General features: G+C 55.9%; 1 protein-coding gene across 1 annotated transcript in view; it reads right to left on the reverse strand.

Moving 5' to 3' along the window:
• Positions 1–788: 788 nt before the first annotated feature.
• DNAJC4 (DnaJ heat shock protein family (Hsp40) member C4) overlaps positions 789–22,344 on the reverse strand; it is a 52,754-nt gene continuing 31,198 nt past the window's right edge. The window contains exons 3-6 of the mRNA XM_029911188.1: positions 19,612–19,817; positions 17,973–18,143; positions 2,277–2,363; positions 789–985 (exon numbers count right to left, since the gene is read on the reverse strand). Of these exons, the coding sequence (XP_029767048.1) occupies positions 883–985; positions 2,277–2,363; positions 17,973–18,143; positions 19,612–19,817 (567 nt within the window). The 3' untranslated portion in view covers positions 789–882. The remainder of the gene's footprint in view (positions 986–2,276; positions 2,364–17,972; positions 18,144–19,611; positions 19,818–22,344) is intronic.

Genomic DNA, 22,344 nt, shown 5'->3' on the forward strand with positions numbered 1-22,344 from the left:
GGGGTGTGTGGGGAGGAAGGGGTACGGTGCGGATGGATGGATATAAGAACACACAGAGGAATGTAGAAGGGAGTTCAGGGGAGCACAGGAGCCCTTGGGGCTCTGATATCTGCTGCCCTGGCACTGGGGCTTTTGGATGCCCTGTGGGTTTAGCTGTTTTCTGGGGAGGGTGGAGCAGTCTGGAACCATGGCTAATGATCATTGGGGTGGCTCACCTGCCTCCACCCCTCCCAAATCCACCCAGCACAGCTCTCACTTGGCACTCCCAGTGCTCCACTCAGATGGGGGGATTCAGCCCAGAGCCCTGGCTGTGTAGAGGCTTGGCTAAGCAACTGCCTCTGTGTGTGTGTGGGGGGTGCCCCCCTCAACTCTCTGATCCCCATCCTGGCAACACTGGCCCCTCTGGTCTCTGCTCCTGCTAGTGGGGGCTGGATATGTGCCTGGCAGGCTTCCTCTCCCAGTGTCTGCCCCTGGCCCCAGCTCACAGAGATGGAGTGCCTGGCATGGCATTGCGCTCAGTACCGGAGTCCCTCCTGGACACTGCTGCAGAGAAGCTTGCAGCACTGGGATCCCAGCTGGTTCAGAGGGGCTGCTGCAGCTCCTGCTTCCACAGGGAGGGGCGGTGGGGACAGGAGAGGGCCGCGGGGCTCATCCCTGCTCCAAGAGCCCATGTGGTGACACTGGGTAGTGCAGGCTGGGAGCTGGAGGGCTCAGATGAATCCCATGTCCCCCTCCCCGAAGCAGTGGTGGGAACCCTCCAGGAAGGCTAATGGCACCGGGACCAGTGATTTATTGAAGGGAGGGGACAAGTGTGTGTGTGAGGTGTTCCCCATACAGCATCTGTGGCACCCAGTCCCCCCCATATAGTGTCCAGAGCGCCTGTCACTTCTGGGCACTGTCCCCACTGGGCCGGATGCGGTAGCGCTGTGTGAACTCGGCGTGTTTCTGGCGCAGGAGCTCCTGCTGCTTCTGGAAGCCATTGGCCCTGTGGGAGGAGAGGTGCAGGGGCCGGGTCACACTTGGGACAGTGATGCTCAGCATCATGCACTAACATGTGTGAATGCACATGCTCTAACACGCACTGGTGCATCCATGCACATGTTAACGCAAACTCAGGCACACACACTAAAGTGTGGGTATGTGCATGCCCTAGGACGCTAACATGCTAGTTCATGGGGGCACACACTGTAACATGCTAACACCCACTACTGCATGGGGGCATGGTAACACGTGCCAGTGCATGAAGCACACACTAACATGCAAACATATGCTAGAGCATGGGGGTACATGCTAGTGTACAGCTGCACACATATTCTAACACAAACTAGTGCACACGTTTGTGTTCATATGCCCAATAACACATGCTCTAGTGCACATGCCCATTCTCTAACACATTAGTTCAGATGCCCCAGGGCACGTGCACACTCCAACCCATGCTGGTGCACACACACCCTGTGTCGTCTGCACATGTTCTAGCACACACGGATGCTAACACACTAATGCACCTGGTGTTGGACACTAACACACATTCATCCACACCCTCGTGAGTGCGCACACACACGCCTGCATTTCCACTCCCAGCCATTCAAGCTGATGGCCCCTGGCTAGCGGCTCATCGCTCCCCTTGCGATGGCTGGGGGCATGTGAGGTGGGGGAGAGGGGAATGCCCAGAGGGCACTGAGGGCCAGCAGGCGGTGAATGGAGGGAGAGATTCCCCCCGCTCCCCAGAGGTTGGTGGAAGCTGGCAAGGAGTAAACTGGGTGGGGGGCAACATTGGTGAACAGAGGGGAGGGATTCCCAGAGGGCAGAGGACACCCACATGAGGTGAAGGAGGGGGAAGGGATTTCCCAGAGGGTGAGGGGCAGCATGGTGTCAATGTGGAGGAAGACTCCCCAGACGGTGGGGGGGGGGGCAGCATGGGGTGAACAGGGGTATTCCCAGAGAGAGGGGGGTCCCAGCATGGGGTGAACAGGGGTATTCCCAGAGAGCAGGGTGTCCCAGCATGGGGTGAACAGGGGTATTCCCAGAGAGAGGGGGGTCCCAGCATGGGGTGAACAGGGGTATTCCCAGAGAGAGGGGGTCCCAGCATGGGGTGAACAGGGGTATTCCCAGAGAGCGGGGTGTCCCAGCATGGGGTGAACATAGGGAGAGGTCCCCAGAGGTTCTGGCAGCAGCACTTTATCCCAGCCCAACTGCCAAAACCTCTGGGAGAGGAAATCCTTGTCCCCAGGTATGGAAAGGGAAACTGAGGCAGGGGCTGGGGGAGCTGTGCAAACCTGGCCCGCTCCTTGGATTCATTGTAGATGCTGGTTATGAGCATGTCCTTCTTGTCCATGAAGCTGTTGTGCACCTCCTCCAGCTTCCTGCTGAGAACACGGGGCAGGGTTACACACATCGCCCTGCACCCTCCCGTGTCGCTGGATGGGGGTGGGTGGGGATGGAGAGTTCAAAAGATGAATGCAGCCGCATGTCTGGGGACGGATGGATAGATCTGTGTGTCTGAGTCTATATGGATTAAGTGTGTGTGTCTGTCTCTGTGCTGTGTGTTCATGGTGGATGTGCTGTGTGTGTCTCTGTATGATGTGTGTGTATCTCTAAGGGGTGGGGTGTATGAAGTGTGACTGTTCGGTGCAGTGTGTGTGTGCCACTGTGAAGCATGTATGTGTGTCTGTGCGGTGTGTATGTGTATGCATGTGTGTGTGCAGTGTGCGCACACAGTGTGTCTGTACAGCATGTATGTGTGCAAGTATGTGTGTGTCTGTGCAGTGTGTATGTGTATGCATATGTCTGTGCAGTGTGTGTGCGTGTGTGGTGTGTATGTCTGTGTGGTGTGTATGTGTGTGTGAGTATGTGTGTGTGGCACGGGGTGTGTGTGTGTGAATCTGTGTCTGTGCAGTGTGCACGTGCGGTGTGTGTCTCTGTGTGGTGTGTATGAGTGTGTGTGGTGTGTCTGTGCAGTGTGTGCACGTGGTGTCTGTGTGGTGTGCGTGTGTATCACAGCAGGGCTCCCGCCTTCTCTCTGCTCCAGGCTACGCTCTAGCAGGCTGAATGCTATGTGCACCAAGACCGGGCCCGAAGTGGCGGCTGGGGCTGGCTGCCCAGTGCCGGCTGACAGGGGGTCCCAGGGCACTGTCCCCCTTGCTGGGGCGCCAGCTGGAGGTGCGGACTGCACTGGGCACTGGGCAAGCGGTGTGAGTGGATTAAAAGCCAGGGATGGACTGACTCAGTGATTCTGGGGCCAGCGACAGCCCCGACCTTCCCCTGGAAGCTGCCATCTCCTTATGTAACAGGGTCTGCAGCACTAGCACCAGGGTGCCCCAGTGTGAGGGATGGGCAGGGCACCCACCCCCAGCCAGGCCTCTGCTCCCCCTGCACCGCACTGCCTGCAAGAGCCACTTTGCCAGAGGTGACTGGGGGGATTTATCTCCCCAGCTGGGGAATGGTAGGCACAGAACCCAGGAGTCCTGGCTCCCAGCCCACCTCAGCACCAGGAGGGAGTAGGAGTGAGTGGGTTAGAGCCGGGCAGGAGGCTGGGGGGACTGGAAGATGCTTTAGATAGACACAAGTCACTTGACGTAGTGCTGGGGTAACTGGGTGTGATTTTCTGGCCTGCGGCACGCTGGCATCAGACTGGATGATCTCATGGTCGCTTCTGGCCTTACCACTGCTGATGACAAATTCAGCAGGGTAAAGAGGGGCTGACTAGCTGCATCCCCCTGGATGCTCACACTCCCCTGTCTAGCTGTCATGTACTAATAGGCTACTCTGCGTGCAGACTGGAGACCACTTTAACCAGACTGGGATTGGCACCATTGCAGGGAAATCACTGTGACCCCAGTGCAGGCACTTCCTCTGACCAAAGAGACTCTAGCAGGATCCTGCCCTGGGAAGGTCGGGGAGGCCTCCCCTGATCTGACCCTGGCCTGGGGGAGGGCATCCCCCGATCCACGTCCTGCACTGGAGGAGGTGTCCCCTGATCTACGTCCTGTGCTGGAGGAGGCGTCCCCCAATCCACGACCTGCGCTGCAGGGGGCATCCCCTGATCCACGTCCTGCACCGGATGATGCATCCGATGATCCACGTCCTATGCTGGAGGTGGCGTCCCACGATCCATGTCCTCTGCTGCAGGGGGTGTCCCCCGATTCACATCCTACACTGGAGGGGGCATCCCCCGATCTACATCCTGCGCTGGAGTGGGCATCCCCCGATCCATGTCCTGTGCTGGAGTGGAAATCCCCAAGCCACGTCCTGTGCTGGAGTGAGCATCCCCGAGCCACATCCTGTGCTGGAGGGGGCATCCCCCAATCTATGTCCTGCGCTGGAGGGTGCATCCCCCGATCCACGTCCTGTGTTGGAGTGGGCATCCCCGAGCCACATCCTGCGCTGGAGGGGGTATCCCCCCGAGCCACGTCCTGCGCTGGAGTGGGAATCCCCGAGCCACGTCCTGCGCTGGAGTGAGCATCCCGGAGCCACGTCCTGTGTTGGAGGGGACATTCCCAATATAACTATTTCTGTTTCTTAACTGATCCAAGACCTGCCTGGAGAGCAGCTCTCAGATTGTGAGCAATTTGAGGCAGGGACCGTCCATGCGTATATGCACAATGGAACTCTGGCCTCTTTGCTATTTCAGTACCAATAACAACCTCATAAGAGTAAACCAGAGAGGGGAGCCAATCCCAGGGGCAGCAACACTGAATTGGGACCAGTTGGAAACACAAAGAGAAACCCCAATCCACATGAATGATCGCCTCAGCCCCACAGCTTTGTGTCTGCTCAATACTGTTTGAGAGAGCCACAGAGTTTAAGGCCAGAAGGGACAATCAGATCATCTAGTCCAGGGGTCGGCAACCTTTCAGAAGTGGTGGGCTGAGTCTTCATTTATTCACTCTAATTTAAGGTTTCACGTGCCAGTGTGTAGAAGGGTGAACACCCGCTCCGGCCCTGAAGGGGTTGGAAAAGCCCTGCAGAGGGCTGGGGCTGGGCAAGGTAAAACCCTGGCTGATTGGGGGAAGTGGCTGCAGCTGGGCCACATCCCAATCAGGCCTCAGCTGGCCTGTATAAGAAGGCTGGGAGCCAGGAGCCAGGCAGTCTCTCTCTGCTTTCAGAGGGAGAAGGGCCTGGCTGCAGGGAGCTAGAGACAGGGTACCTGTAGTAGAGCAGGGCTGGGGAAAGGCTGAGGAGCTGGGGAGTACCAGCCTGGAAAGTCCCAGGCTGTGGCCTAGGAGAAGGCCAAGGGGTACTGGGGGTTGCAGAGGACAGCCCAGGGCTAGGCCAAGGCAGCAGGTCCAAACCCAACCTTGCCAATGATGAGTGGCCTATACTGCAGTCTGCCCCAGGGAGCGGGGGCTAGTTGCTGACTGGCAGTGGCCTTATTCTGAGGCGAGGTAGGGATAGTGGGTGGGGGTTCCCTGGGGAGGGGAGACCCTAGTACTGAGGGGTACTGCCAGGGGGCAGCACCCCAGATACAAGGGCACCGGGGTCTGTGAGGGACACGGGGGCCAGAGGACAGGCGGATCACCAGCCTGCAGAGGGCGCTCTGATGGCTGGATCGAGCTAATTCCCAGAGTCACCAGCAGGAGGCGCCGCAGGGGTGAGTCGGCCCCTCTACACAGTGATAAATTTTAACATTTTTAGAAGGTCTCTTTCTATAAGTCTATAATATATAACTAAACTATTGTTGTAGGTAAAGTAAATAAGGTTTTTAAAATGTTTAACAAGCTTCATTTAAAATTAAATTAAAATGCAGAGCCCCCCGGACCGGTGGCAGGACCAGGGCAGTGTGAGTGCTACTGAAAATCAGCTCGCGTGCCACCGGTTGCCTACCCTTGATCCAGTCTGACCTCTTGTATAGGACAGGCCAGAGAGTGTCACCCACTTACCCCAGGATTGAGCCCAGTCACTTGTGTCTGATTACGGCATCTTCCAGCAAGGCACCAGGCTGGATCTGAAGACACTGAGAGATGGAGAATCCACCCTCCCCCTTCTCTTGGGAGTTTGTTCCAATGGTTAATCACCCTCACTGTGAAAACTTGTTTCTCATTCGAATGTCTGGCTTTACCTCCCAGCCACTGGTTCTTGCTCTGTCTCGCTCCACTAGGCTCAAGAGCCCTTTAGCTCTTGGTGTTTTCTCCCTGTGAAGCTACTTACACACAGTGATCAAATCACCTCTTGATCTTCTTTTGGAGAAGCTAAAGGGATTGAGCTCCCCAGGTCTCTCGCTGTGAGGCATTTTCTCCAGCCCTCTGATCATTTCTCTGGCTCTTTTCTGCACCCTCTCCAGTTTTTCAACATCCTTTTTAAAACGTGCACTCCACGACTGGACGCACCATTCTGGACGCACCATTCTCACCAATGCCGTCTATGGAGGTAAAATCACCTCCCTGCTCCTGCTCACTACTCCCCTGTTGATACAGCCAAGGATTGCACTGGCCCTTTTGGCTACAGCATCACACCAGGAGCTCATGTTCAACTGGTTGTCCACTAAGACAAAGCAGTTACTTACCTGTGTTGTTACTGTTGTTCTTGAAGATGTGACGTGGACGTGTATTACATATAGGTGTGTGCACGCCCAGTGCACTGGAGCTGGAGAATTTTGCCTAGCAGTACCTGTAGGGGTGCGCTCACACCTCATGGCTGTAGCCCACCTCTGGCTATCTAAGGCAGTGCTGCCCCGATCCCCTTCAGTTCCTTCGTGCTGAACATCAAGAGCATAGAGTTCGAGGCAGAGGGGACGGGGGGGATGGAGGTGGGTTGTTGAATACATGTCTGCGTCACATCTCGAAGGATGCTCACAACACAGGTAAGTAATCATGTTTACTTCTTCGAGTAGATGCAACCATGTATTCCAAGGAGGTGACTCTCAAGCAGGATTTGCATGAGGTGGGGCTTGGAATCTATTTTAAACAAGGATTGCAGAACTGCCTTCCCAAAGCTTACATCTACTCTGGATGCTGCAGTGGTGGCATAATGTTTCGTAGGCGAATGTCCAGATGACCAAGTGGCAGCCCTGCAGATGACCAATATTAAAACATCACTTAAAAACGTCATCGCCATAGTCTGCGCTCTTGTAGAATGAGCTCACAGCCTTGTGGAGGCACAATCAGCCGTATGCTGTCCTGATATAGGAAGTTATCCCCTAGAGATCGTCTGCGAAGCGATTGCTTGTCCCTTCCTTCCGTCTGCATACAACACAAACAGGCGAAGTGAAGCATGAAAAGGTTTAGCCCTGTCCAGGTAAAATGCTAGACATCGCCTGACATCCGTGTGAAGATGCTGCTCCACCAGGGTTGAATGCGGCATAAGAAAGAACACAGGTAAATATACCACCTGCTTGAAATGAAATTGAGAAACCACTTTAGATAAAAACTTAGGGTGTGGCCACAAGGTCACTTTGTCTTTGGAGGATTGTGTGTAAGGAGACTCTGCCATCAAAGCCTGCGACTCTCTCTCTCTCTCTCTCTCCTCGCAGATGCTATTGCCACCAAGAATGCAGTTTTTTGACACAAAAGAGAAAAAGAAGATGATGCCAGAGGCTTGAATGGATGTCCCATCGGAGCCACTAAGACCATAGTAAGGTACCACAAAGGAACTGGTTCTCTCAATGGTGAGTAGAGACAAAGGATCCTTTCAAGAATCTTGTTACCATGGTATTAGAAAATACTAACCTCCCATGGATGGGTGGATGAAATGCTGAAATCACAGCCAGATACACTCTCAATGAGCTAAGTAGGAGACCTGACAACTGAAGATGTAACAAATACTCCAAGATGTCCTGGATACCAGCCACCTTTGGCCAACGATCATATTAAAAAAAACCCATCCATTTGGCCAAATCGGCCATTTGGAGAGAGCTTCCTTCTATTGAGTAGAACTTGTCAAACAGCTGCCAAACCTTGTTCTTCCTTCTCATTTAACCACAGAGCAGCCATGCAATGAGGTGGAGAGATCTGAGTGTGGGATGGAAAATCTGACCATGATGCTGAGTCAAGCAGTCGGGATGGAAAGGAAGGGATATGGGAGGCCAAACTGATAACGCAAGAAGGTCGGAGAACTGAGTTTGCCTCAGACAGGCCAGAGCAATGAGGATGAGCTTGGCACAGTCCAATTTCAGTTTGACGACCTGTGGGATGACTGGAATCGGAGGGAAAGCATACAGGAGTGCCGAATACCAACTCAGGCAAAAAGTGTCGGCCAGGGAGTCCGGGCTGAGACCCCCTCGAGATCAAAACAGTTGGCATTTCTTCTTGTCTCTCGTGGGAAACAGGTTGATTGCTGGGATGCCCCAAGCTGCAAAGACAGACCACAGGACACTGGGCTTCAGGGACCATTTGTGTCACAGGGAAAAATTCCTGCTGAGGTGATTTGCGAGTTGATTCTGGACCCTGGGTAAATGATTGGTCACAGGAATAATGCTCCTCCCAGTGCAAAACTGCCAGAGCCTGATCCTGACACAGGCCTTTTGCGTGTTCTCCTCCACGTCTGTTCTCATAGTACATCATGGTGATATTGTCGGTGAGTATGTGAACCACTGCGCCCTTAATGTAATCTTGGAAAGTGTGATGGCCTGAAGCTCTACAATGTTGATATGCAGTGAAGCTTCCTGTTTCAACCACAGGCCCTGAACTTTAAACGACCCCAGATGTACTCCCCAGTCTACTCGGAGACGTCAGTGATAACCATCCTGGTTGGTGGGGATCGAGCGAAAGGAACACCCTGGCATATGTTGTCCTGAACTGTTCACCACCATAAAGAATCCAGTTGTCCAAGGGATGATGGTTCAGATGAAAGACTGACTTCAGCCACATTTGGAGAGGGTGAAGACACAATCTGGAAAAATCGACCACCGGCATTATTCCTGGGGGAATTCTGCACCACTGCACACATGCAGAATTCATGTCCCTTGCAGATTTCCCATCATTTTCTGCGGGGAAGCAAAGGGAAGCCGCAAGAGCAGTCACGTTCTCCTCCCCAGCAGTGTGGACCCATCGTTTTGGGCGCCAGAGCAGCCGATGGAAAGGTAAATCACTGTGGGGAGGTCCTGGCTGGGGACGACCCGGCTGGTGGTTCCTACTCTGTGCCAGGCTCAGCTGCTAGTCCCAGCTGGGCTGGGGGAGGGCAGAGCTTCCTCTTCTCCTGCAATGAGCGGCCAGGTCCAGGTCAGACCTACCCCCAGAAACTTCCCTGGCTATAGGAAGCTCCGCACTCCCCCTCATCACTCCTCAGCTGCAGGGAGAAGGGTCACTGCACGGGGAGCTGCTCCCGTTTGCTCAACTCCTGTGCATCCGGACTGCCCCATACCCAGACCTCCCTGCCGAGCCTCACCCCCACCCATGGGAGGGACACAAGTCAATGGGCTGAGACCCGAACCAGAAGGCCTTTGCCTCCAGGATCTATGACCCTTTCTAGGATAGCCCTGTTTCCCTGGGGGAAAGAAGGACTTCCCAATGAAGCACTGTGAGAGATACTACTGCTGCTGACTGCCATAATGGTGCCTCTGGACTGCTGGAGTATACAACCCTAAAGAACGCAGTGTAGCTTGTGAATCTTTAAAAGACTGCAAAGTCTTGTCAGTCTTTTCTGAGAATAGTACTCGACTATCAAAGGGCAGGTCCTCAATACTTTGTTGCACATCAGAAGCAATGCCTGAGCTTTGCAGTCATGACACCCTCCTCATGGTCACAGCTGAGGCCACAATTCTGACTGATGAATCTGCCGTGTCCAACACTGAATGAAGAGACGTCTTGGCCACCGAACAGCCTTCAGCCATAAAAGCTCTAAACTCTTCTCTGGGGGCTTCTGGCAACTTGTCTGCAAATTCAGACATGGCCATTGGATTAACAAAGTCATATTTGGATAGCAACACCTATTTGGTTTGATACGCATTTGCAGGGAAGAGGAGGTATAAATCTTTCTCCCCATCAAGTCCATCTTCTTTGACTCCATTTCCTTGAGAGCAGATTTATGCTTACCCTGCCGAGCCTTGTCATTCGCCACAATCACAATACGAGAATTAGAGACAGCGTGAGAATAAAAACCCTCAAAACTTTGCTGAGGGACAAAATAGTGGTTCTCTGAACGCTCCGCTATGGACAGCACTGAGGTCAGAGTGTTACAGAGGGCCTTTGCAGGCTCCAGGACAGTGTCATTAATAGGGAGGGCTACTCTCCTCAGAGCAGATGGTCAGAGAATGTCAAGCAACTTCTGCGTATTCTCCTGTAAAAATTCTGCCTGGATGCCTAAGGAAGCAATCATATGCCAAAAAAGGCCCTGGTATGCCTTGAAATCCTCGGGCACCAAAGGAGAAGAGGAACCTGGTACCATCAAATCATCAGGAGAAGACAAAGAAACTTCCAAGTGCACCAGGAACAAATCCTGTTCCTGAATCGTTGGGCCCAGATGAGACAAGTCTGGAGGCCCCTAGGTAGGAGGCTCAACCATTGTTTGAACTTGTGGTGGGTCACCAACATTAGCCACCAAGGGGACCGGTGATCTCGCTCTGGAGCGGGATGGAGAATGTGATCTCTGGGACCAGGAAGCCACAGTGTGTTCAGATAAAGCACTGGTGGCCAGTTAGCACCGGGCTAGGAGCTCCTGTCCCAACTATGCAGAGAGTGTCGATCTCGGTACTGATACTGCTCTGAGAATGGTCTGTGGCGCCAATCAGGCAACAAAGACTGGGAGGAGGACCCCAACATGGATCCCGAAGAGTCCCTGGTGGCCGGTGACAGCAGTGGAGCCAGTCCCGATAGGGCACACAGACTTGTCTGTAGCCCAACTGGAAAGCGGTTCCTGTGCCGACGAGGAATGGGGAATCAGCATAGCCTGTACCAAATATGTGGCACCCACCCCCAATGCTGGGGAAGGCATTGGTACTGAGGTCAGCGGAGGAACTGAAGTAGAAGACAAGATCTGCCGACAAAACAATGTCGGCACTGAGGGGTTCGCTAATGCTCCTTGGGGCCGGGCCTGGCACTGATTTCAACTCTATAGTCTCTGCGGTGCAGAAGGACCAGACTCGTTCACCGAGTCCGAAGGTCACCGCCATCAGATGCGGGCCTCGGTGCCGAAACAGGCCTCAGGACCTGCTCGAGAAGATGCTGCTTCAGAGGTAAGTCTCTAGCCATAGGGGTTCTTTTGGTAATCAGCTTACAAACAGGGCATCTCTCCTGAGCCTGTCCCTTGCCTCATCACAACAAGCCCCTTGTGTGGGGATCGTTCCCCCCCCCTCCCCCCTCCCCCACGATGGACAGGGCTTGAACCCTAGTGAGGGCATCCCACAGGACAATAAGTATCTAACTCTAAGGTAACTAATACAATCTCAGGTATTGCTAACTATCTAACAACTATATACATAGAGAGAAAACACTCAGACAAATGACGTGATAACCACACAGAGCTCCGACGCCAGCCACAGGCACTGAGAAGGAACTGAGGGGGTGTCAGGGCAGAGCCACCTCATATAGCCAGGCTCAGGGCTACAACCATGAGGTGTTAGCACCGCCCCTACGGGTACTGCTAGGCAAAATTCTCCAGTTCCGGTGCGTGTGGAATACATGGCTGCATCTACTCAAGGAAGAACTCTAACTTCCATCCATTGGTTCTCACCAGGCCTAAGTCCGCTGAGCTAAAGAGCTGGGGTTTCTCTCTGTGAACTTACACACCGTGACCTAGGTGCCTCTTGGTCTTCGTGTGGAGCTGCTAATGGATGGAGCTCAGGACAGCGTGCACCCGCTGTGACACAGGTGTGTTACTGACAATGCAAGGGCAGCGCCACGTAGAATTGTGTTTAAAGGGATCCTCACCCAATCACAGGGACATTTCAGAGAGTTTAAAGCCCAAAGGGGGGTCTGAGTCAGAACTTCTGAGTTCTATTCCTGGCTCTGGGACATCACGGTGCCTCAGTTTTCCCTCCCACCCTTGGGCTGTTTAGATTGTGAGTTGTCTGGAGCAGGGACTGTCTTTCATGGTGTATCTGTGCAGTACCCAGCATAGCAGGGCCCTGATCTCTCTTTAGCGCCTGGCACAATAAGGGCCTGATCTCAGCTGGGGCCTTTGAGTGCTAGAGTGCTTTTCATACCCTCTGTTAATATGATCTGCATTACGGTAGTACTTAGAGGCCTTGACCAAGATCAGGGTTCCACTGTGCCAGGTGCTGTACAGACCCGAATTGAGATCAGGACCCCCACTGTGCCAGGCGCTGTTCAGACACAGGGACAGTCCCTGCCCTGAGGAGCTCACTATCTAAATAGACAAAGGAAGGATCATTATCCCCATTTTACGGATGGGGAAACTGAGGTCCAGAGAGGGGAAGTGACTTGCCCAAGGTCACCCAGGAGACAGTGGCAGAGCCAGGAACAGAACCCAGGTGTCCTGGGGCAGAGCCCTGCTCCTTAACCACAGGACTGTGCCTTTCCCATTTGACAGAGCGGGATTTTGCTAGGCCCATTCCAATGAGCCATCTGAAGGCTTCTCACAGCCCCAGACACAACTCCTGCCAGTTCCCTTGCTGTGCCTCCCCTGCTCCTGGTCACTTGGCATGCATGGCATGTCTCTGAGCCCTCCACAGAGGCTGGGGGAGTTGTACCAAGCCTGCGTGTCACTACATTGATTGCTGTGTGAGTTCCCGGAGCAGGGACAGGCTGAGTCTCTCTTGCCTCATGTGCCATTTCCCTAACAAATGACACCAGATCTTGTTTGCTGGGAGCCTGGAATCACAGGGAAATGGGGATGGGGGTGATGCTCCAGCTGCTGATCAGGCAGGCCGCAGCCCCTTCCCTTGTGCCCTGGCTCCCCCGCAAACACACGGTGCTTTGTCCATCGGTGCTGGGTGTGCATTCAGCACAGCCCCTTCACCCGGGGGAGTCCAGGCTCCAGAGAGCTGGGACAGGGCTAAAGCAAACCTGACAATGCTGCTGCAGGGATCAGTCCTGCCTTAGTCTCTTGGGGAGTGGGAAGTGGGGAGGAGGGTCTAAAGAGGGGGATTCTCCATCTCCTGGTCTCTCAGGGTCCGATCCTGCAGCTCGGCTCCCTTTCGTGGTATCTTAATAACAGTCTGTGTTGTAGGAGCTTATGTCAAAACAGACAGGCGGTTACTTGACAGAGCGACACGGAACAATGGTGGCCTGGAAGGACAGAGCACACACAGGCCAAGCAAACCTCTGCCTCCCACACACAGGCAGAGCATTAACTGGATGGCACAGGTAGGCTCCAGTCGGGTCTCCCCCAGCTGGGCTCCAGAGACTGATTCCAGCAGGGACACACACACACACACACTTGGTAAAACACAGATGCAGTCAGAGCTACCAATGGGTTAGCAGAACCAACAGGCACAGACCGGCAGTGATGTGCTTGAGGCCAGAGAGACTGCTGGGACAGAACCCAGGAGTCCTGTCGCCCAGCCCCCTTGCTCTGACCATTAGACCCCACCCCCTTTCCTGAATGCTCCCTGCAGGTAGTCAATTAATTACCTCCACCCCAGGAGGATTCAGCTGGGAAGCTGGAGAGGCTGAGGTTACAAGTGTGTAATTGAGTGCAGGAGCAGACCCAACAGTGCCCCTGCTGGGGTTCATGTCACGGGGCATGTACCTAAGTCTCCCTCCCTCACAGAGCCATGTCTGTCTCCTTGCTTGGGGGGCCTTGCTTGGCTGCTGCCTACTGCTATCGAACAGTGCATGGCTGGGACAGTTCCCAGCCTGGGCACTGCTGCTGCCCTCTCCAGTAGCTCTGATTCTGCCTGCGCACCCTCCCCAGCTCTGATCCCTATTGCCAAGGGGAGGATTAACACCCTAATCGGGCCTAATTCAATGAAACACACTCGCATAGGTCTGAAAGGCCTTGACCCATAGAGTGGCACCACAGAGATTCACGGACCCCTGCCCACTTCCTCAGGCATCATGGGCTGCAGGAAAAAATGAAGAGCTGGGAGTCAGGACACCTGGCTCTGGGAGGGGAGTGGGGTCTAGTGGGTTACAGCAGGGAGGGCTGGGAGTCAGGACTCCTGGGTTCCATTCCTGGCTCTGGGAGGTGAGTGAGGACTTGGATAGTGGACTGGAGAGCATGCTTATTACATTTGTGGATGACCCCCAGCTGGGAGGGGGATTAAAATTACAAATTGAGAATTGGTCTGAAATCAACAGAATGAAATTCAGTAAAGACAAGTGCAAAGCACTGCATGTAGGAAGGAAAAATGAAATGCCCAATTACAAAATGAGGAAGAACTGGCTGGTGGTCATACTGCAGCAATGGTGATAGTGGAGCACAAATAGAATATGAGTCAACAATGCGATGCTGTTGCAAAAAAAGGCAAATATCATTCTGGGGTGTATTTAGAGCAGTGTTGTATGTAACATACGGGGTGTGTGTGTGTGGGGGGGGGGGGGTAACTGTCTTGCTCTACTTGGCATGGGGGAGGCCTCAGCTGGAGAACTGTGTCCGGTTCTGGGCAGTACACTTTAGGAAAGATGTGGACAAACTGGAGAGAGTCCAGAGCAGAGCAATGAAAATGCTAAAAGGTTTAGAAACTCTGACCTAAGAGGAAAAGTTAAAAACACTGGGCTTGTTTAGTCATGAGAAAAGACTGAGGGGACCTGCTAACAGTCTTCCAATATGTTAAGGGCTGCTACAAAGAGGACGGGGATCAATTGTTCTCCGTGGCCCATGAAGGTAGGAGAAGCTGAAATGGGCTTGATCTGCAGCAAGGGAGATTTAGGATAGGCAGTAGGAAGAACTTTCTAACTCTAAGGGTAGTTAAGCTAGAACAGGCTTCCAAGAGAGGTTGCGGAATCCCCATCTTTGGAAATTTTTAGGAACTGGTTGGACAAACACCTGTCAGGGATGGTCAAGGTTTACTTGGTCCTGCCTCAGGCTAGGGGGCTTGACTTGATGACCTCTCGAGCTTCCTTTCTGTCTACATCTCTATGATGCCTAGTGGTTAGAGCAGGACGGGCTTGGAGTCAGGATGCATGGGTTCTATTCCTAGCTCTGGAAGAGGAATGGTGGCTAGAGCTTAGAGCAGGGGTGGGCAAACTATGGCCTGTGGGCCGGATCCGGCCCGCGAGCCATTTTAAGCCGACCTGCGAGCTGTACCACGCGGCTCGGCCCTGCTCCGGCCGGGGCACTGGGTCGGGGCCGCACCATGCGGCTCCCAGAAGCCGCAGCATGGCCCCACTCCAGCTCCTACGCGCTCCAAAGGGAGCCGCAGGGATGGTGCCTGCGGACGGGGCAGTGAGCAGAGCCACCTGGCTGCGCCTCCGCGTAGGAGCCAGAGATGGGAGATGCCACTGCTTCCGGGAGCCGCTTGAGGTAAGCGCTGCTCGGAGCCTGCACCCCTGAGCCTCTGCCCACGTCCCAACCCCCTGCCCCAGCCCTGATCCTCCTCCTGCACCCCAACCCAGAGCCCCTCCCGTACCCCAACCCCAATTATGTGAGCACTCATGGCCCGCCATACAATTTCTATTCCCCAATGTGGCCCTCGGGCCAAAAAGTTTGCCCACCCCTGGCTTAGAGCATAGGTGGGGCTGGAAGTCAGGATGCCAGGGAGTCTGTGCCATGCATGAGGGGCTGGGTCCCCACTCCCATCCCAGAAAGGGGGACCCTGATGCTAATATGGCCCCTTGTAGCATGAGGCCAGAGACTAGGAACTCACCAGGGGATGCACCCGGCATGGGTGGAGTGCGCATGACTGTATGTCTGTGTACATGTGGCTATCTGCGTATGTGCTCCCATCCACTGTGACTCACATCCTTTCCAGTCTGGCGAGTGAGTGGCAGGCCTGAGCAGAGCCCACATCAGGCTCTGATTTCCCCCTCCTCCCCCCCCACTGCCTGCCGTGAATCCTGGGATCAGGCCCCGAAGAGACTGAATCCCCCTTTGCCTGCACCCAGGAAGGGCTGTGGGGAGGGATGGGAAGCTGGCACTGGAGCTGCTGTCCTCACTGCATTCATAAACCCATGATCTGTGCACCGTCCCGCCAGCACTAAATTCACACTCAACAGCAAGGGACTGCCTTGAGTAAGGTTGCCTACCATGGTGGCTGTGAATAACAGTGATCTAGACTCCTCAAGACTGGCATCCCCTCTAATTCTGTGATCTAGACCCTCCCAGACTGGCACACTGTCCCACATTATGATCTAGACCTTCAAGATTGGTACCGCCTTCAGTACTGTGATCTAGATCACCCAAGACTGGCAGCCCTCCAACGCCATGATCTAGACTACCAGATTGGTACCTCCTCCAGCACTGTGATCTAGACTCTCAGACTGGCCCCCTTCCAGTGCTGTGATCTGGATCCCCGGACTGCCCCCCCACCACAGTGAACTAGATTCCCAGACTGCCCCCCACCATAGTGATCTGGATTCCCGGATTGCCCCCCCCCCCACACACACTGACCTAGATTCCCAGACTGCCCCCACTCCACACAGTTATCTAGCTCCCTCAGTGTGGCAATCTAGGCCCTGCCCCCCAGCCTGGCAGCTGTTCACTGTTCAATTATGGACTCGCTAATGTGCTAAAACATTAATAAGAAACAAAAGGCCCTGATGGAAGCCCCGGGCAGCTGGGCAGATGCTGATATTTCTAGCAGGATCCACATTCTTGGGAAGGGTGACCTCGATGCCTCCCTAGGGCAGCTGGCGTAAGCTCCATGCCTCGAGGGCATGGGGAGAGCTGCTCCAAGTGTCAGCAGATGCCCTGGGACATTGGCTCCTCCAGGGGACAGGGCCCTGGCTGGTGTTCGGGTTATGAGAAACCACGTTGTTGGCCCCCACATCCCTTGGCTCGCTGCGCTGCAAGAGCCGCTCAGACGTATAATGCCTTACAGCTGTGCACCCAGATGTGCTGGACAGTGGGAAGCTGGGCTGGAGTGCCAGGGGTCCTGCTGAGATTGTGGGGGGAAGGGAGGGACATGGGCTGGTGTGTGTGTAGATGTAAAGAGTGACACTGGCCATGTGGGAGTCTGAGATCATGAGAGAGACGTGGGGGCCCGTGGGGATGTGAGTGGGAAGGCCGGCCACATGGGAGGCCGAGATCACGGGAGGCTTGCACTAGTGGGCATGGATGGGGAGATACTGAGATTAGAGGGGGCTTGGGCTGGTGGGGGTGGGGACACTATGGCGCAGGGATGGCACGGAGGCCCCCAACCACACCCCACGCAGCACAACTCCAGACCCTTTGACCCCGGGTCTCCCCACAGAGGCATGCTGGGATGGCACAGAGCGGGCTAGAGGCCAGTTAAGACAGCACCAGATGGCTTCTAGGAAACGCAATGAGACCAAGACTTCACCCCACAACCAGAGCAAGGGTCAGGACAACACCCCACCCCTGGCCGAGTTTTCTATAACCCTGTCAGTGCTAGGACTCTGAGGGTGCATGCTGGTGCTGACCTGCCATGCCAGGGTTATGGGTGGCAGTGCCCCCATTCTACAGATGGGGAAACTGAGGCACAGAGTGGGGCCAGCAGTCAGTGGAGGCAGGACTCCTGGGATGGAGGGGTGGGGCTGTCCCAGTCCTGGGAAGGACACTTCATACCAGCTTCCCCTTCCCTGAAGCCCATTCCTCCCATCCCACTGTGGATCCATGCCCCCCGTGTGGGCCCAGGGACTATCTCCAGGCACTTGGAAAGGGATCTGGGGAAAGGGGCATTTCTATTGGCTCTTGGGGAACAACCCGTAATAGTGAGGGCACAGCCTGAGCAATGGTCTCTTCCAAGGGTGGAGGAGTGAACTGCTAAGACCAGAGTCCTGGGGACCTGGTGAGCCTTCCTCCTGGGGGGGAATTGACTGGAGGCAATGACTCTGCTCTGGGGGGGGGGACACTGTGTAGTGTATGGGATGACCCTGCCCTCGGGGCAGGGTGGGGAGGGGATAGACTGTAGAGGATGACCCTGCCCTCGGGCAGGGGATGGCACTCTGAAGGCCCCTAGCCCTCTCCCAGGCAGGCTGTCATGCAGTGCCCCACCAACTCCTTGCCCCCCATACCTGTAGGCCACGTAGTGGGCAGCCATGCTGGCCAGCATGAGGAGGAGGCAGTAGCCGAAGAACTGCCGGTTCCAGTGTTGCCTCTGCTTGGCCTGGGAGCCTGAGAAGGTCTTGGCACGGTGAGTATGGAACTGCTCCCAGTAGCGCATGTTCTCGTCAGGCCCTCGGCTACTGGGAGACAAAGGGGCACTGATGAGGGCAGCGTTGGGGGGAAGGGTCTGACCCCAGGGGACTGCTGGCCCTGGACAGGACTCCTGGGATCTCTCCCAAGGATCGAGCCACAGGATCAGGGCAGGGGGCCGGGAGTCAGGACTCTTGGCTTCTATCTGCCCCTTGGGCCAGTCACTTATGAAATTCCCAAAGTATCAGGGCCACACATCCCTTGCGGGGCTGATAGGGGTGCCTTGCTCTGGCGGCCTGCGAGACCCAGCACAACCATCCTGCTCCTCCACGCAGGGTCCAAGGGCCCAGGGTGCTCTGGGCTGCCCCAGAGAATGGCCCTGCCCCAGGACACGCAGCCCCTCTGGAACCGTCTCTTCCCAGGGCTGGGAGATGCAGGGAGGGATGTCCCAGCCTGGGGACCCCTGCGCCAGCTGGGAGCACTTGCCTCACAGTGTGTCTGCTGGGGTCACACTCACTCACTCCCCTGACACCTTCCCCCAGCAATGCCTAGGTGATGGCATGCGAGCTGCAGGGATGGCCCTACCCTGGAGAGCTGCCAGCCCTTCTGGGGGGCCCGGGGCCGCTGCAGGGGACTCAGCAGCCAATGCAGCCAACCCAGCCTTGCAGTCCACAGACCCCATTTCCCCATCTGGGGTGGGGCAGATACGTGGCTAGCTGGACCCACTAGTCCGATCCAGGGTGGCAGGCAGGATACCGGGCTAGATGGGCCCCTTGGTCTGATCTGGGGGGTGGGGGTTACTGGGCTGGATGGGCCCCCAGGTCTGATCCGGGAGGGTGGGGGTAACCAGGCTGGATGGGCCCCCTGGTCTGATGCAGGGGATGGGAGTTACCAGGCTGGATGGGCCCCCTGGTCTGATCCGGGGGGTGGGGGTTATGGGGCTAGATGGGCCCCTTGGTCTGAGCCAGCACTGGGAGGACAGTGAGCTATCATATCTCAAACCAGTCTTTGCGGGGAGCTGGTCTCCATTGTGTTATGGAGACAGCGGCCCAGGTGGAGCAAGCTACGGAGCCAGGTCATTAGCGTGAGTGGCGAGCTGGTATGGGGCGCGGGGGCGGCCAGGGCAGGATGGGCTAAGTGGCCTTTTCCTGTTTAGCAGCTTCCTGACAGCCTGATGCTCAACAGCTTGTCAGTGGCAGCTGCTCACATTTCAGCTGCAGGTCCCAGCACCTCTGCGCTGGCCTGAGGTCCCTGTGCTGGCCCTTCTCAGCTCAAACCCACACAGGATTAGCAGGGGCTCAACACAGCCTGGGCTCTGGAGCTTCAGTGCCAGCCTGGGTCTCCTCACTGGCTCAGAACCAGTGTGGGATCAGGGGGCGCAGACATGGTGGGGGAGCAGCTGGGTAGAGAGGGCTGGAGGTTGGTCTGATTCCCATTGGCAGGTGGGGGGATACCAGGCTCCGATCCCTTACACCAGCATCACCTCTGTACCCTGTGCTGTGGCCCCGGTGCCCTTACCTGGTACTAGGCCTGGGTCCCAGGTCTGTGAAGTCAAAGGGGCTGTGCTTGGGGCTGCTGCCCGTGGTGGGCCAGGCTGCGTGCCAGGCCCGCTGGCTGTCATAGAGCCTCCTGCTGCCCTCCTTGCTCAGCACCCGGTAGGCCTGGTTCAGCTGGATGAACTGGCTGTGCAGGTCGGGATTGTTGGGGTCACTGTCGGGGTGCAGCTGGGGGACACAGAGACAGAGGGGAGGGTGAGGGCCTGGGCTACAGCATCTTCCTGAGGATCTGCCAGCCCAGGGGAGCCAGCAGAGAGGCTTATACAGCAAGCCAGTGCATGGCCAGCCAGGGTGTGAAGCTACAGCACGCCCACTTGCTGTCCACTATCTGGCCATATACACAAGCCCTAGTACACCAGGGGAGCCACAACGGCAAAGCAGTGCTAGTGTAGGCCTGACTGCCCCATCCATACTCATGCACCCCCACACCACATGCACACGCAACCCCAACATGCACCCCTCCCCCCCACATGCACATGCACCCCCAACATGCACACTCATGCATTCGCCCGGTTTCCGCACAACACACATCCACCCCCAGGGCCGGCTCCAGGCACCAGCCCACCAAGCTTGTGCTTGGGGCGGCACCTGGAGGGGGGCGGCGCGGCGCTCCGGCTCCGGGGAGAGCGGGGCTGCGACCGGGCTTGCCGCCCTCCCCGCGGCGCTCCGGCCGCCGGGGAGAGCAGAGCCCCGGCCGGGCTTGCCACCCTCCCCCCGGCACTCTGGACGCCGGGGAGAGCGGAGCCCCGGCCGGGCATTCCGGCCGCCAGCGGAGCCGCGGCGGGCTTGCCGCCCTCCCCCCGGCACTCCGGCCGGTTGGGGAGAGCGGCCCGTGGCCGGGCTCGGCGCCCTCCCCTGCCGTGCTGGGGGGGGGGGGGGGGCGACGGCGGGAGGCTTTTTTGCGTGTGGCGGCAAAAAAGCCAGAGCCGTCCCTGTCCACCCCACCCCCAATCCTAGAGCCCAGGCCAGCAGGCTCAGGAGAACAAAGCTACAGAACCTGCCCCCAGCACTGCATGCCTACCCCACTCCCGTCAGAGTCGGCCCATCGCTCACGTTTATGGGGTGCAAATCCCCCTGGAATGTAAATAGGTTCCTGGTTAAGCCTTGCCGCTCGCTCTTAGACCTTGCACTGCCCCCGCTTGACGCAAGTACCCTGGGGGCCATGCTGCCATGAGGTCACACAAAGGGCCTGGCTGGAGGCTTGTATACCTGCCAGCTTCTGTGTTGGTCACGGGTGACGTGGGCACCATTTCACTCCACCCCTCCAGGAGCAAACTGCAGGGGGTGGTTGTTTGGTGACATGAGTTTCATTGGGTCTGCCTCAGGCCACATTTCAAACGCCACTGGCCCAGTCAGGAGAGACGGTGTGTGTGACAGCCTGGTCTAGTGCCCAGGGCACTGAAGTGGGTGTCAGGACTCCTGGAGAGTCATTAGATGAGGAGGTCTCTTTCAGAGCCAGGCATAGAACCCAGGTGCCCTGCCTCTCATGCCTATCTTTCTCCACACATATTTTACTGGGCTGGGGAGGGGAAATACAATTGTTAACAGAAGAGTGCGCGCAAGCTTGTGCAGAAGGGTGCATGCATGCGCTTGTGCATGTAGGCATATGTGCCGTCATGTGGGTATGTGCCCGTATGCACACGAGCGACCAGGATTCTGCGCCAGGTTGGCTGAGATAGCAGGGCCTGGACTCGAGTGCCCTAGAGGCTGGTCTGATTCCTCTATCTCACAGGCCACAGGACGTCCCTGAACTAATCCCTGGCTCAACTAGAGCAGATCTAACATTGCTTGTGATGGAGAATCCACCATAGCCCCTGGGAAGTTCCATTGGTTAATTACCTCACTGGTACTAACTGGCACCTGAGCTCTAGTCTGAATTGCTCTAGTTTCAGCTCCAGCTGAATCCAAGCATCTCTGGCCAAGGTCCTTCCTCTGCGCTCATTGCCTGGGCATGGAGATGCTCTCACTCCTGACTCATAGGCCCCAGTGGCCTCCCGGTTCAGGCTGCAATTGCCTTTAACTGGATGGAAGAAAGGGCGCCGGATACTTCCAAAGTTAACAGCCAACGATTTCCGTCTGCAGCAGATGATGACTCCTTTGTTTCTCCATCCCCAGGTGCGCGGGGCCCTGCTCCCAGCCAGCTGGGCTTGGCGGCTCTACTCATCAGAGCAGCTGACTTCATGCTTGGGATGAAGAGGAGAAGGGGTGGAGGATCCAGGCGGCTACCCACTGGCCAGGAATCTGCTTTGGGAGCTGTGATTCGGTCCTGCTCTGTACAAGCAGCCAGGCCAGGCTGGCTCCAGGAGCGTGCCAATGGCCTATGGCCACCTCTTTGGGTTAACCTTTTCCTTGCCTGCATGCAAAGATCTCAGAGCACAGGGAATCCAGTCTCCAAAACCTGCCTCAGTTGAGACACATGGACAGCGGAAGAGGCTCATCCAAAATCACATTGTAAGTTGGTTGTGGAGCAAGGACTGAACCCAGGTGTGGAGAGGCTCAGCCACCCCTGCTAACACCTGCTCCCCTCATGCTAAAGCCCAGGCCCTGTGCAGCCAGGAGTCAAAACACTCCTTTTATTTTATTAGATTTACGTTTATCTATTTAATAGTTTAATAGACTAGAAAAGCCCAAAGCAAACGTGTCGACCTTCTTGAAACAAAACACTTTGATGCTGCCCAATCAACATTTTTGTTTG

This window comes from Terrapene carolina, unplaced genomic scaffold, assembly GCF_002925995.2.
Source record: "Terrapene carolina triunguis isolate 2854851 unplaced genomic scaffold, T_m_triunguis-2.0 Scaffold89, whole genome shotgun sequence".
NCBI lineage: Eukaryota > Metazoa > Chordata > Testudines > Emydidae > Terrapene > Terrapene triunguis.